The sequence below is a fragment of the Bremia lactucae genome, linkage group LG10, assembly GCF_004359215.1.
Source record: "Bremia lactucae strain SF5 linkage group LG10, whole genome shotgun sequence".
Taxonomy (NCBI): Eukaryota; Oomycota; class Peronosporomycetes; order Peronosporales; family Peronosporaceae; genus Bremia; species Bremia lactucae.
In genome coordinates, this window is record NC_090619.1 from 5,910,173 (window position 1) to 5,923,281 (window position 13,109).

Sequence of the window (13,109 nt, forward strand, 5' to 3'; positions counted from 1 at the left end):
GATGACGAACTAGCTTGAGCCTGTCTCAAGCTAAAGTCCTCCTGTTCCGCAACGGATATTGCTTCTTCAAGCGTATCCAGTTCCAAGCGGAACAGGTGGGTCTTTACGGAACCATCCGTAAGACCTTGCATGAACACCGTAATCAACGTGTGTTCATGAACTGGGTTATTTGTGATACAACTCGCTAAGAGTCGTATGTGCTGGGCATATGCGTGCACATCACGCTTGCCTTGCTTGAGTTTCAGAAGCTCTGAACAAACTCTGAACTCAGCCCTTGGTGGTTCAAACGTCTGTTTGAGTCGGGTTTTAAAAACCTCTAGCGACCCAAAGACGTATGGGTCGCGCAACTTAAGGCCTAATGCCCAAGTTTTGGCACGACCTGCCAGATTTGATTGAGCGAATGCTACTTGCATTTGTTCATCGATGATGTGACGTGCCCTTATGGCATCGTCCAACTCGACAAACCATCTCAAGAGGGAGTCTTCTTCGACCCCCGTATAGTTAGAGATGCCAATCTTTAAGGTTTCGGGACAATGCATTTGCGTCATCCCAGCTTCAGGAGTCTGTACCTGTCGTAACCTCAACAGTTCTGCCTGTTGAGAGCCTTGCTGATTCACTCGTCAAGTTCATGTTGTATGAACTTGGCGATGGCTGAATGGAGGGCATCTCTGTCCAAATTGGACAGCATTGCCAAGATTGCATCGTTTCCTACGGTCGAACTCATTCGTTCGACCGCACTCCTTTCTATGTCACTTAGAAAGGAGTAGCTTTAACGTGAAACGTGATGCGTATTCCCACTATCATCTAACATGTCCATGTTAGATGAGGGAAATGTGGTCCTTGGACGGACTACAAAGTGCTACCAGGTGTAACGGGGTACTACGACTTGTACTGCTTCAGTACAAGTCCACTTCGCACTGCTTCAGTTGTGAGTGGTGCCCAACGTTACTTCACGTACACTAGTACGTGCAGAGGAAGGCTTCTCTTTATGGTAACTAGCTTTAATAGGTAAAATGAAAACTGTATTAATATAATTAAATATCTCTTCTTTCTATCTGTTAACTCTAACTTAATTATAATCTAATAGTAAACATGCAACTGAATTGTTATCTTATCTTATCTTATCTTATCTGTCTCTCTCTTTTTTTATATCTACAGCTGATTAGTCTGCGGAATAAATAGATATAATGGTATATACCTATTTATGGATAAGAATTCTGAACATTACTATATAAATTAATATTCTCCAAATTTTATGTACCTTTCAGATAATATATTAATTAACAACCTTTAAGTGTTAATTTTATGTATCGATACCCCGTTACAAAGATTATACAACATTGTCAAGACTACATCTTTTTCGTCTTCAGTTACAGTCCATTTTGCTACGATTAGTTGATGTGGCCCACTCCATCTTGTATCCTAAGGTGCCCATAGCCACAGAAAAGAACAATGAGCATGGCATCTCGGTTCCTCAATCGCGTAGCTGGCGTCGGCGCTGCTGTCAGTTTCGGTGGATTCTGCCTCCAAGAGTGCATTTATGATGGTACGCATGTTTACTTCTTGTCCGTCGACGAAGGGGCAAGAGTGCGCTCGGTGCACAATTTCTAAACTGACTTTTATCTGCCATAATTTTTATACAGTGGACGGAGGCCATCGTGCTGTTATCTTTGACCGTAAGGATGGCATTTTGGAAAAGTCTGTGGGCGAGGGTACGCATTTCAAGATTCCCTTCTTTCAATACCCGACAATCCTAGATGTTCGTTCCAACTACCGTCTCATCAGCTCGCGTACGGGCACCAAAGATTTGCAGAATGTCAACATTTCGTTGCGTTGCCTTTATCGACCAAATGCCGATAAATTATCACATATCTATGCCGAGTACGGTGCCGACTATGCTGACCGGATCCTGCCATCAGTCGGCAATGAAGTACTCAAGTCCATCGTGGCTCAGTACGATGCCGTTGAGCTGCTGGCTCGTCGTAATCAGGTGTCGCAGCAGATTGCTAAAGAGATGAACGAACGTTGCAGCAACTTCTTTTTGCTACTAGACGATGTGTCTATTACGCACCTTGAATACGGTCCAGAATTTACTCGTGCCGTCGAGCAGAAGCAGGTGGCGCAACAAGATGCTGAGCGCCAAAAATTTGTGGTAATGCGCTCTGAACAAGAACGGCAGGCTGCGGTCATTAAGGCCGAGGGTGAGTCTGAAGCGGCCCGACTCGTTTCAGACGCCGTTGCTAAAAGCGGATCCGGTTTCATCGAAGTGCAGCGTATCGATGCAGCTCGCGAGATCGCCGAGTCGCTCGCAAAGTCTCGCAATGTTACGTATTTGCCAAACCAAACTGGTGGCAATGGTGGCGTGCTGCTTGGCCTGCAGTAAGTGTAGCTAATAGTTCATCTCTCAATTCGCTTTTGATACGGAGCTATAATTATCAGATTTAAAGGGGATTAAAGCGACAAATGAGTACAGAACGATGAAAAAAAGAAAGATTCGATTTTATCTCTACGCTTAAATTCATTCTTCTCAAACATCTCTACAACTGTCGTCAACTCTCTCTAACTGATACCGCGTTGCGCCATGGCGGAGCGCGACGGAGAGTGGCTCAACTTCTCGGCAGTGTGCAATGATCTACGCCATGTTAAGAGCCTAAAAAGCGTGTCCAGCGCCGTGGCTAAGCTGCAGGTTTTCTTAAGTGACGACCGCAACCGCCAGCTTGTGCATCGCTGGCGCAGCTGGGGCTACCTGTTAATTAGCCTATTGCACGTGATCAAGGAGGAAATGCGCGCGTATCTCGACTTGGGCAGTACTGGTCGCAAGCGCAAAATACGACCGAAAATTCCACAGCTACGCTACTGGCACTACTTACGTACGGAGCTGGAGACGGCACACGTAGCGGCAGACGGCCCGATGTTGCATCTGGACCCAAACGGACGAGACTGCATCCGCCAATTATTTTCCTTTTCGGTGGCTGTGATCGATCGTCAAACGGCCATTGAATTCGATCAAAACTTTGAGACACTTGTAGACAAGGAGGCATGGCTCACAGTAGAAGTTCTTGTGCAATATCGCGTCTATTGCGCCGTGTTGGACTACAAAGATTGGAAAAACATGCTGCAGCTGGCTTTGGGGAGCATCTCTCCGAAATTTGATGATAATTTAATCGGAGATATAGGCACGGCTGCCACACGAGCCAGAGTGACGAGATACTTGGTAAGAAATTATCCGTGCGACTTGAAAAGCGAAATGCTGCTAGCACTGGTGGTGGAGATAGAGGCTTGGTTCAAAGCCGGTAATCGTGAATCTATGGAGAGAGAAGCTGATAGTCTACTGCTCGTGATCGCGTCAACGCTGTTGGAGACGTTGACCGACTTGATAAGGGCGCACTTTAGTTCAATAGGCCCGTATCTTTTGAAGCGAGGAGTTACGATGCTAGATTTCATTGTCAAATCGAACAAAGTCAGGAAAAAAGGACTTCGCGGAGCCCCAGCGGAATTTTTAATTTCATTTTTGGAATTATACCAGCATCACGTGTGTGCAAAGCCCGAATTTTGCTATTTGCCTCCTTTGAAACTATTGCGCGAGATGAAAAAACTTATTCAGATAGCGACGAGAACTGATGAGCTTAATCATATGACGACTCACTTTAATTCTGTGAGGGAAGAGCGGCTGGGTAATGCGTTGGGATTTGATGATCATGGGATTCGCCATTTGGCTTGCATAACAGATATTATTTTTAGCCATGATTGCTTAGTATCGGATCTAATGCAGGCTAGTAGTTTGGAATCCCAAGAAGAGGACTTATGTGACCCTAGTGTTGTGGGTAGCAAACGAGTCAGATCGATCTCGCATGTATTGGCATGGGAGACTCTGGTTGAACAACTTCTTGACAGCCCACGGACAGAATCTGAGAGCATGAGAGCTAACACATTCTCTCCTGCTTCTCAACAAAAGTCGTCAACATTTACATACTTATCGAGAAATTCGTGTCAGGTCCCGCGCACTGATACAAAGCAAGTCAATGATTCAGGTTCATCGCTCCTCTTGCTTCTCTCTATTCTAAGTCGCCACGGCGACTACTACATCCTTAATCGCATTGGAGATATCATGATGATTATGCATAAGCTTAATGATTCGCTAATTGCTAAACGAATCGGAAAGTGGCAAGCATTGATTTTGCAAATTTTGATTCAATTGGCTGCTCTCTCCGCGCGACATCGCAAAGTCTGTCACTGTGACTTAAATGAGCATTGGACTAACATTTGGCAAAACCTGCTTCGTCCAGAGCTTCCATATATTCAGATAACAGAGGGAATCGGACTGATGCGAGGCGAAACCGGTGACGCGGTGCTAACGCTTCTTAATTGCTGTATTTCCTTTCAGCTCGTTTCAATAAATGCGATTGAATCACACAGTAAGACTTTGTGGAATTTACCAGCTTTTGGACCACCAAGCGGTGACGGTTCCGCTTTTCGTGGAGATCGCATAAAGTCATGTGCAAGAACTTCGGTGGCTTCCATTTGCATAATGCTTGCCCTTCTTCATCATTTACAAATACCTCCTGCAGGGACTAATTTGCCTGCAGTAACTTCAGAGGGACCTAACTTGTTTTCGCTTGGCGAAAATAGCTTTACGAATCATGACTTGAAGCTTATTCAATCTTTGTTTGATCACCTTCAGGCACAGGTATTTCAAACAAATGCATCGATGGCGGGAAATTTAGGAAATTCATACACCAAAGTAGATTGGCAAACCGAGATATCTTCATTCATCTACGCTTCTGTAATCGATTCATTTTTCGGCTTAAAAAGCCCTTTCTTCGAATCAAAGGATGTAATTCTTACACCTGATCTAATTCGAAAGCTATCTGCCAGAACTGTCAGCAAATGTGAGGGCTCCCATTCTGGGGAAGAGTTTAATGGATTCGGCATAGCTTTCTGCATGCTCGACACTGGCCTTGAGTATCTTTCAGTGGATTTCACAGATACAACGACAGGCGTGAAACCTGACAGTTTTCCCTTACCATTCCAAGCACTTACTGGCAAATATTCTGGGGCTAGCGATGTAAATTGGTGTCATGGAGTTGAATCGTGTGCAGACGATACGGAAGATCAATTCGAACGACTGGCGGTACCGAAATTTTTTAAAAAGCTGATTGTGTCCCAGGACAATGAGCGTATACTATCTTATCGCTGCTTCCCCAAAGAAATTTATACTCAATCAATCTCTATTGAGCGATCAAGAACACTCCAAACTAAAGTTAATAAATTGTTTACGGGCTTATTATCGGAAATTACTAGCAATTTGCCCTCGAAGGGATGCAATCCAGTTAAAGGTTTGCGCATACTGGCGAACTCACTTGACGTAAGCTCAATAATATCGCTGGACAGTTCAGTATTTCGATCTCACAATATGTGCGCTGCTTCATGTCTATATTAATAGGTCGGACTTGTGCTTGCGGCACTCTATGTATCTCGAGATGAATCGTCAAGCAGTATAATATGCAATGAGAATCGCCTTTGCGTTGCTCCACTGCTTAAGATTTTTTTCGACCTAATTGCAGATTACCTCACGCCAAGCTTAATTAAGCAAGCACATCATAGTCAGTCGATGTCAGAAAGCGTGCTTCATACTTTAAGAAAGCTGCAAACGATTCTGTTGGTCCTGCAAGGTAAGCAGAAACTAGAGAAGTGCCGTCATCCTTCCGCAGATCCGATAGCAATGCGCACTCCACCAGAGCTCCGCCCGTCCTTAACAACTATTGTCAGGGTGCTGGAAGAATCGCTTGATCTGCTTTGTGGCGGTGTTGACACTGCCAATAATACTCCAACCTCAATATTACCTCGACAGCGCACTGGCTTCAAATCGCGTGGTAGTAAGACTCTTTGGGAATCAAAACGTCGCCAATCCTTGCCATCGCACGGTCAGCTGACAGTGAAGGAATGGGATATTATGGATGAAAAGTACGTCTTCTTTGGATTTGAATATTTTATTTTATGTCTCGCTATTGCTCGTGGCTTTGTCTTACAGAGATGAAAATGACGTCACTCGTGACCGCCCTTCCAGTCGCGTGATACAAAAGAGCGTTGGCTTGTGGTGTTTCCGGGTAATTTTGCTATTAAAAAAAGATAGTGGACTCTCATCAGTAAAAAAGCACGTTGTAGCAATCCAGTTTGAACCCGATTTTGTGCTGGCAGTGGCAGCTCTTCTTTGTGGCGTGATTGGTTCTAGCAGCTTGGAAGTATTTATAACATTAATTGATTATGCCGCAGAGGAAGGTATGCGAGATCAGAGCGCCACTTTAAATGCTAAAAGAAAAAGCCCAAGGGCAGCAATTTTTCTTTCTCAAGTGTTATCTGTCCTTCTTCTCGCGGGGTTGGTGTATGAGGGGCGACATCGCGAGCACGGCGAACAAATTCCTGTGATTTTGACTGAATGTGCAAGGCGGCATTTAAATTCTATGAGCGATTTTGAAATGAAGCTAAGCTTGCGAATGACTCGCAGAGTCGAATTGCAGTGCCTTGAGGTGTTTTTTCGCCATAATTCGCATGAATTTATGGCTTATGAAGAGGCATGTGTCCAAGGATTGACCGACAGCGACATAAGCGTGCGCTGTATAGCTGCACGCGGTCTCCAGACTCTATATTTTATGTTTCCAGAAGGAGGCGAAGAAATTTTTCAGCACTTTTTAAATGTGCAAAAAAAAATAATTGAAATACATGAAGAGTCTATAAATCAAGATGAAGATGCTGTTGCAGATTGTGGTGGAGAGCAGCAAAAGCGTGATATACACGATGTTGTTACGTCTCCACCGTGCATTAATACGTTTTTGACTATGTTACTTAGCTTGTATATCAGCGCCTGCTCTTCCCAGACTGCACTACCTGAAGCTCTTAGCGCTTGCGTAGATATGGCATCCACTTCAAAATATTTGTATGGTTTCGGAAAATTATCGCTTATATCACAGTGTCTCGAAGCGATTGCAGAATTCTATGGTTATGCAAATGTGTCAAATTTGCTGGAGGAACACTTTTGCACATTATGGCATCGATATGTTGCTGCAAGCTACAAACAAGCACCTGAAGAGTCTGAAGGAAGGGCCGGATGGATTTTGAGTAACTCGAAAGCTCCTCTTCCTGATGGATTAATATTGCTTCAACAATTCCCGCTGTCCATTTTGATAGGGGAAGTGCTTGATAGTTGTGCTCGACGAATGAAGTTTGAAATGGAAATAGACGTAATTATTCCGATTGGTGTGCTTCACAACTTCATATCAGCAAGTAGCGTAGTGGAGAATGATTGCCAATTTGAATTCGTAAACGAGCTTCTTTCAGGTCTTTTAGGCAACCAATTAAATGAGCGACATCTTATGTTAAAATTTGCAGATATCGATGCTCAGCTTACCACGGATCTGTTAGCATTTTCATTCATTTTGTTTGCCCATTCCGATCCGAAGCTGAAGTTATTGGCACAGCAGATGAGAGTCGTGGCCGAGAAAAGGGCTTTAGTGCCGCACCTCGGACATGTAGTTGTGAGCAAGATGGCGCGTTTCATGGTGTGGAAAGTTCTCGAGAAAAATGGAGACGAGCTTAAAACTCAATGCGAGCTGATGAAGGGCGCATTACAAGTCATGAGAGAAAGTTACGCAGACTTTGATTGGAGGCTTATTAATACAGCTGATTTACTGTGTGAATTTGATGTGCTTTTAACACGATCAGAAAAATTTGACCCGAGGGCAGAGTGTGCTGTGGATTGCTTCAGTATTTTGGTCGTGGAGACTCGTTATGTAGTGGCGGAGAACCCAATTTTACAGCATCTCCTAATCTCAATATGCTTTAAGGCAATTAAGCACTTAGCCATCAGGAATCGGCGACGTATCAGTGGTGTTTTGGCTTTACTTATTCGTGAAAGCTGCGAGTGCTTTCTGAAAGATACAGAAATGTTTGGAAAATACGTTAATTTCGTTGTGCAAGAAATTAGCGATATCTTATCCAAGTGTAAGTGTAATACGCCAATTCAACTCAAGGAGCGAAAACTAAGCCTAAATGCTGACGATCGAACACAATTGGAGTGGATTATTTATTCTGTGTGCTCTAGCTTGGAAAGTGGGCAAAGCAAATATGCCCTTGACATCGACATAGTTCCGTATGGTGTAGCAGCAAGTCTGGACAAGCTAAACGCACTTCTTCTAAAGCTCCGAACGAATATAGTGTCGACGGAAAGTCTCAATGAATCAGATAAAATTAATAAGCTGTCACACACGAGAGAGACCTTATTAACCCAAGCGGAACGGCAGATGCGTTATTTTATTCAAAGGGAACAATTGCGAGGTACAAAGTTTAATAGCCCTTTCTTTTATAATGAAGCGAGCTTTTTAGCAATCAGCTCAAGTATTAAAACATTACGAGATTCAAGCCGAACAGCTCAGAAATTGTACGGATCACTAGCTCATACTTTGTTATATCTTAGTCTCTCTGGTACACCAGGATACGATAGTTGCAATCGTGTCAATGGCTCGCTCAAATTAGCAGATGCATTGGGTGAACTTGGGGCGCTTGATACCAGTGTGTATGAGCTAAGCTCGTCTGAACAAGAAAAAAATGTATCTCGCTTATATCGAAAGCATTTTTGTCGCGGTGCGCTCCACGAGATTTCGGCAAATTATCCTGCTCAAATGCATGAAAGCGTGCTTACATTTTTAAGCTCGATTTTTCTCGATATTTCAAGAACTGAAAGTGGCGATCCGATAGTGCTAGAGGTTGCTTTGAGAACCGTGAAAAGCGTGCTCAATGTGAAGGAGGGCGTGGCAGCCTTAGCCCGAAGCAAGGATATTGAATTTAAATCATTTTTGGAGCCATTTGTTTTTTCCAAGCCCTCCAATTGGTCAGCGGCTGCTCCGAGTTGCAGTCAAGGTCATGCATATGAGTCTAAGCGCTCATTCCGGTACTTCATGGATCTTTGGACATCGGCAGTGAAGCGAAACTTTCAGTCCTGGGTTTGTTCATTAACAGCTTGCTTGACCAGAGAATCTAAAGATCCAGTGTTGAGATCGTGTTCTGCCTTGTGCGCCCTGCGTACGGATATATCAATATTTCTCTTTCCTTACGCACTCGACAGCATTTTGAGAAATAGTAATGATGAGAAAATGTTAACTGTTGATTCACAGGCTGGCGAAGCGAAGATAAATATTGGTCTACAGGTGTGGCAAGCTGCTAATGAAGGTGTTCGATTCATTTTAGCTTGTTCAAGTGGCATGAACATCAATGATCGACATCAGTCGACTTTAAATGAATCACAGCCTCTTCAGGCCATACAGCTTGTTGTTCACAGCATAAATTTTCTTCGGGAAACAGAAAAAGCTCGATTTGTGGAAAGTAATGGTAGATGTTCACAGGATTTGTCTGCAAGTAAAGGAGCAAGTTCTAAGCGCTTAAGATCGACGGGATCTTCGTTACTACGTGAACTTCCAAACATTCAATATACCTATGGCTGCTTGATAGATGTGAACCTTTTGCTCGTTGCGAAAGCTGCAATTCTTGTAAAGATGCCTTATTCAGCAATGCAGTATATTGAGATGTGGGTTGAAAAACAACAAGGTGGAAAGATTACGTCGTTATCCACATTGGAAAGCAATGCAATCGAAAGCGATATTCGCGACCTTCTTGTTGAGGCGTATAGCTTTGATTGTGACGATGACGGTTTATATGGTATAAATGACGGACGCACGATAGAGTCCCAATTGGTAAAGTATAATCGTGAAGGCGAATACGTAAAGGTTCTTTCCCTCTATGACGTGTCACTGCAATTTGCAAATCAGCAGCCGCAGATTTATAAAGATGAAATGAGTAGTCATCCACCGCCTCATCTTGTACATGGGATGCTGACGTCGTTGCATGCGCTCGGATACAACCATTTGCTTAAAGGTTATTTACAGTCACTCCAGCAGAACGACACTATGGGAATTTGCAGTTCAGCTTCTTCCCAAGCCCTAGAGCACATTTACAATCGCTCTTGGATGAATATGCAGTGGGATGAAGTATTGCCTCAGCTTTCGTCCCCAAATGAAACCTGGGATAGTCCGAACACTAAACATCAACCGGTGGCAAGCTTTTACAAGCAGCGAACAATTTTCCAAAGTTTGCGGGCGCTGGCTCACGGTAATTTCACGCACTTGTTCCAGATATCGACAAATGCAAAGAAGCAAATTCTGCAGTCTATTCAACTGAGCTTGCACTCTTTTGAGAGCACGAAAGATTTCTACGAGGCTTTGGCGCATTTTCAAGCTATTCATGAAATTGAAGAGCTCGCGACCTTCTTCCGAGAATTCAAAGTTGCTCAAAGTAAGTCGATTATCGCGACTACAGCCACAATAGGCTTAAGGCCATCTTCGTCGCAAGGTGATGCGTTGGTATATCCACATGGATCTTTGGAAGCAATGCCTTTATTGAAACAATGGCAACTACGACGCGAGCAGATTAAAAACGACTTTGGTAAGGCTGACAGTCTTTTAGCGCTAGAAGAAGTTCTAGTTCAGATCATAAAGCCGTCAGACAGTGATGAGATGATCACGAGTATATATCTAGACCTCGCTTCGCTCAGTCGGAAAGCCGGACGACCGGCAGTAGCTTACCGAGCCTTGCTTAAACTTGAACAGCTCTGTGAGCGCGGCTCTTTGAGCATTTACGAGACGGCACTTTGGCAAATTGAAAAAGCGAAATTGCTATGGAATCAGCAAGAGCCTCGCAGTGCGATATACATTGGCAAAAAAGAATTGTGCGAGTTGACTGAATCTATCGAGAATTCAACCTTATCGCAGGAAGAGATATCATCGTTAAAGTTACTGCAAGTCAAAGCGCTTACAATTACAGGCAAATGGATTACGTCGCAGCGGTCAGAAAGTTCGCAGACTATTCTCGAGAATTATTTTCGAAAAGCAACAGAAATTGTCGACAACATTGATACGAAAGCAGTGTCTTATCGATCAAAAGATGCAGCGAAGGCACATTTCACCTTGGCTGATTTCATGTCTGCCATGTATCAACAGGTGAGTTCTCGAGTAACGTCGCGGGAGTGGCTAGCTGGTAATAAAGTTGTGCAAGCTCGGGATAAGGAATTACGAGAGTTACAATTGATGGAAAAGAGCATGCAGCATGAAAATCGAGCGCACATTCATACTCTACACAGAGAAGTTGAGTTTGATTTGAATGAGCGCTCAAAAGTTGAGAATTCAGTGGATCAATTTTTGATCGGTGCTTTGCGCAGCTACGCTAAGGGACTGACTCTGTCCTCACATGCTGAGCTGGACAAGGTCTTTCGTGTACTATCGCTATGGCTCAATAATCAGAGAAAGGCGGACATTAATCGAGTTTTCATTGAACAAGTGATCGACTTGGTTCCTTCGTACAAATTTGTGCCACTGTCATACCAGATCATTTCTCGTATTAGTAGCTCAAGCGATGCTAGTACCTTCCAAACGGCACTCCGAAAGCTTGTGATGAAGCTGAGCGTGCAACACCCGCATCATACACTTGTTCAGCTCATCGCATTAAAGAACAGTGGTGACGTGGAAGGCAAGGGTGCTCTGCAATTTCGAGCAAACGTTGGCGATGCAAAGGCCGAGGGAGCTAAAGTTTATTTGAGTGAACTAATGAAGACAGAGCAACATGACTTACTTGAATCCCTCGATACCGTGGCGAGCGCATACGTCCAACTAGCGCTGTTTAATACAAGTGAGTACCATAACCAAAAGGAAAAGATTCCTCTTTCTGTAGTGACAATAAGTGGAATACACAGCGGAAGGTCCGGAGCAACGACCTTTGATCAGTGCCTTCGAGTCCGCGCAAGACGTGGCGGTTCTGCCTCGATGCCGGCCGTTCTTACCACGAATATTGCCCCTCAAGCTGACATGGACTACTCAACTATTGCACGAATGCTTTCTTTTGAGCCCAAGTTCTCCATCACGGATAGTGGTATCCATCGACCAAAAATCATTTACTGCTACGGCTCGGATGGAAATCGCTATAAGCAGCTAGTGAAGGGTCAAGATGACACTCGACAAGACCTCGTCATCGAGCAAGTATTTGAGACAATGAACCAGTTTTTAATGGAAGATAAAGCGACTCGTAATCGCAAGCTGCGGCTGCGCACATACCGAGTTGTTCCGCTCTCACCGATCGCAGGCGTACTGGAATGGGTTGAAAATACAGTTCCCTGGGGCTCGTATCTAGTTAATCGAACGTCGAAAAGATTGTCAGCTCATGAGCGGTACCATCCGCATGAATGGAAGCACATGAAATGCCGTCAGTACTTAAAAAATGCTCCTGATAAGCTGTCAGCGTACTTGGAGATTCAGAAAAATTTCACACCCGTCTTTCATCACTTTTTCTTGGAAATGTTTCCAGATGCAGCTGTGTGGTATCGCCGTCGGTCGGCTTACGTGCAGAGTGCAGCAGTCACGTCGATTGTGGGGTACATCTTGGGCATTGGCGATCGTCATTCCCAGAACATTTTGATTCATGAAGTGACGGGAGAACTTGTACACATTGATTTCGGCGTCGTGTTTGACCAAGGGATGGCCCTCTTTACACCAGAGACTGTCCCTTTTCGACTCACACGTGACATGGTGGACGGAATGGGTATCTCCGGTGTCGATGGCGTTTTCACTCGCTGCTGTGAAGTGACGCTACAGCTGTTGCGGAAGAAGAGTGCTTCAGTTGTCACGATTCTCGAGGTCTTTGTGCACGACCCGCTCTATCGCTGGACACTGTCGCCTTTGAAAGCCTTGCGCATTCAAGGTGGTGGAGAAAAAGAAACCCGTACACGGAGCTTGAGTCGATCTAGTAGCAGCTTAACAGAAGCAGGCAGTCCAGAAGATGCGGATGTGTTGCATGCTGAGCCTGGAAGCACGGATGCTGCTGCTCGAGCTTTGATTCGTGTCAAGCAAAAGCTTGAAGGATACGAGGACCCAAACGGCAGTGCGTTAAGCATCGAAGGACAGGTGAAGCAACTCATTAGTATTGCACAGGACCCACAAAATCTCTGCAAGCTTTTCCCAGGATGGGCTCCGTGGCTCTAGAGAACAAACCATACTAACTTTACCGTTTCATAT

The 13,109-nt window shown here is 44.4% G+C and overlaps 2 protein-coding genes across 2 annotated transcripts; both read left to right on the plus strand.

The window, feature by feature from the left end:
* The first annotated feature begins 1,410 nt into the window (after nt 1-1,410).
* CCR75_007879 (uncharacterized protein) lies at nt 1,411-2,509 on the plus strand. The gene is made up of 2 exons (XM_067965935.1): nt 1,411-1,546; nt 1,644-2,509. The coding sequence occupies exons 1-2, from the start codon at nt 1,453-1,455 to the stop codon at nt 2,381-2,383; spliced, it is 834 nt and encodes a 277-aa protein (XP_067818937.1). The 5' UTR covers nt 1,411-1,452; the 3' UTR covers nt 2,384-2,509.
* Nucleotides 2,510-2,581: 72 nt separating this feature from the next.
* Nucleotides 2,582-13,076, plus strand: CCR75_007878 (uncharacterized protein; the record flags this gene model as incomplete). Its single annotated transcript, XM_067965934.1, has 3 exons — nt 2,582-5,365; nt 5,444-5,964; nt 6,032-13,076. The coding sequence occupies 3 exons, from the start codon at nt 2,582-2,584 to the stop codon at nt 13,074-13,076; spliced, it is 10,350 nt and encodes a 3,449-aa protein (XP_067818938.1).
* Nucleotides 13,077-13,109: the final 33 nt, after the last annotated feature.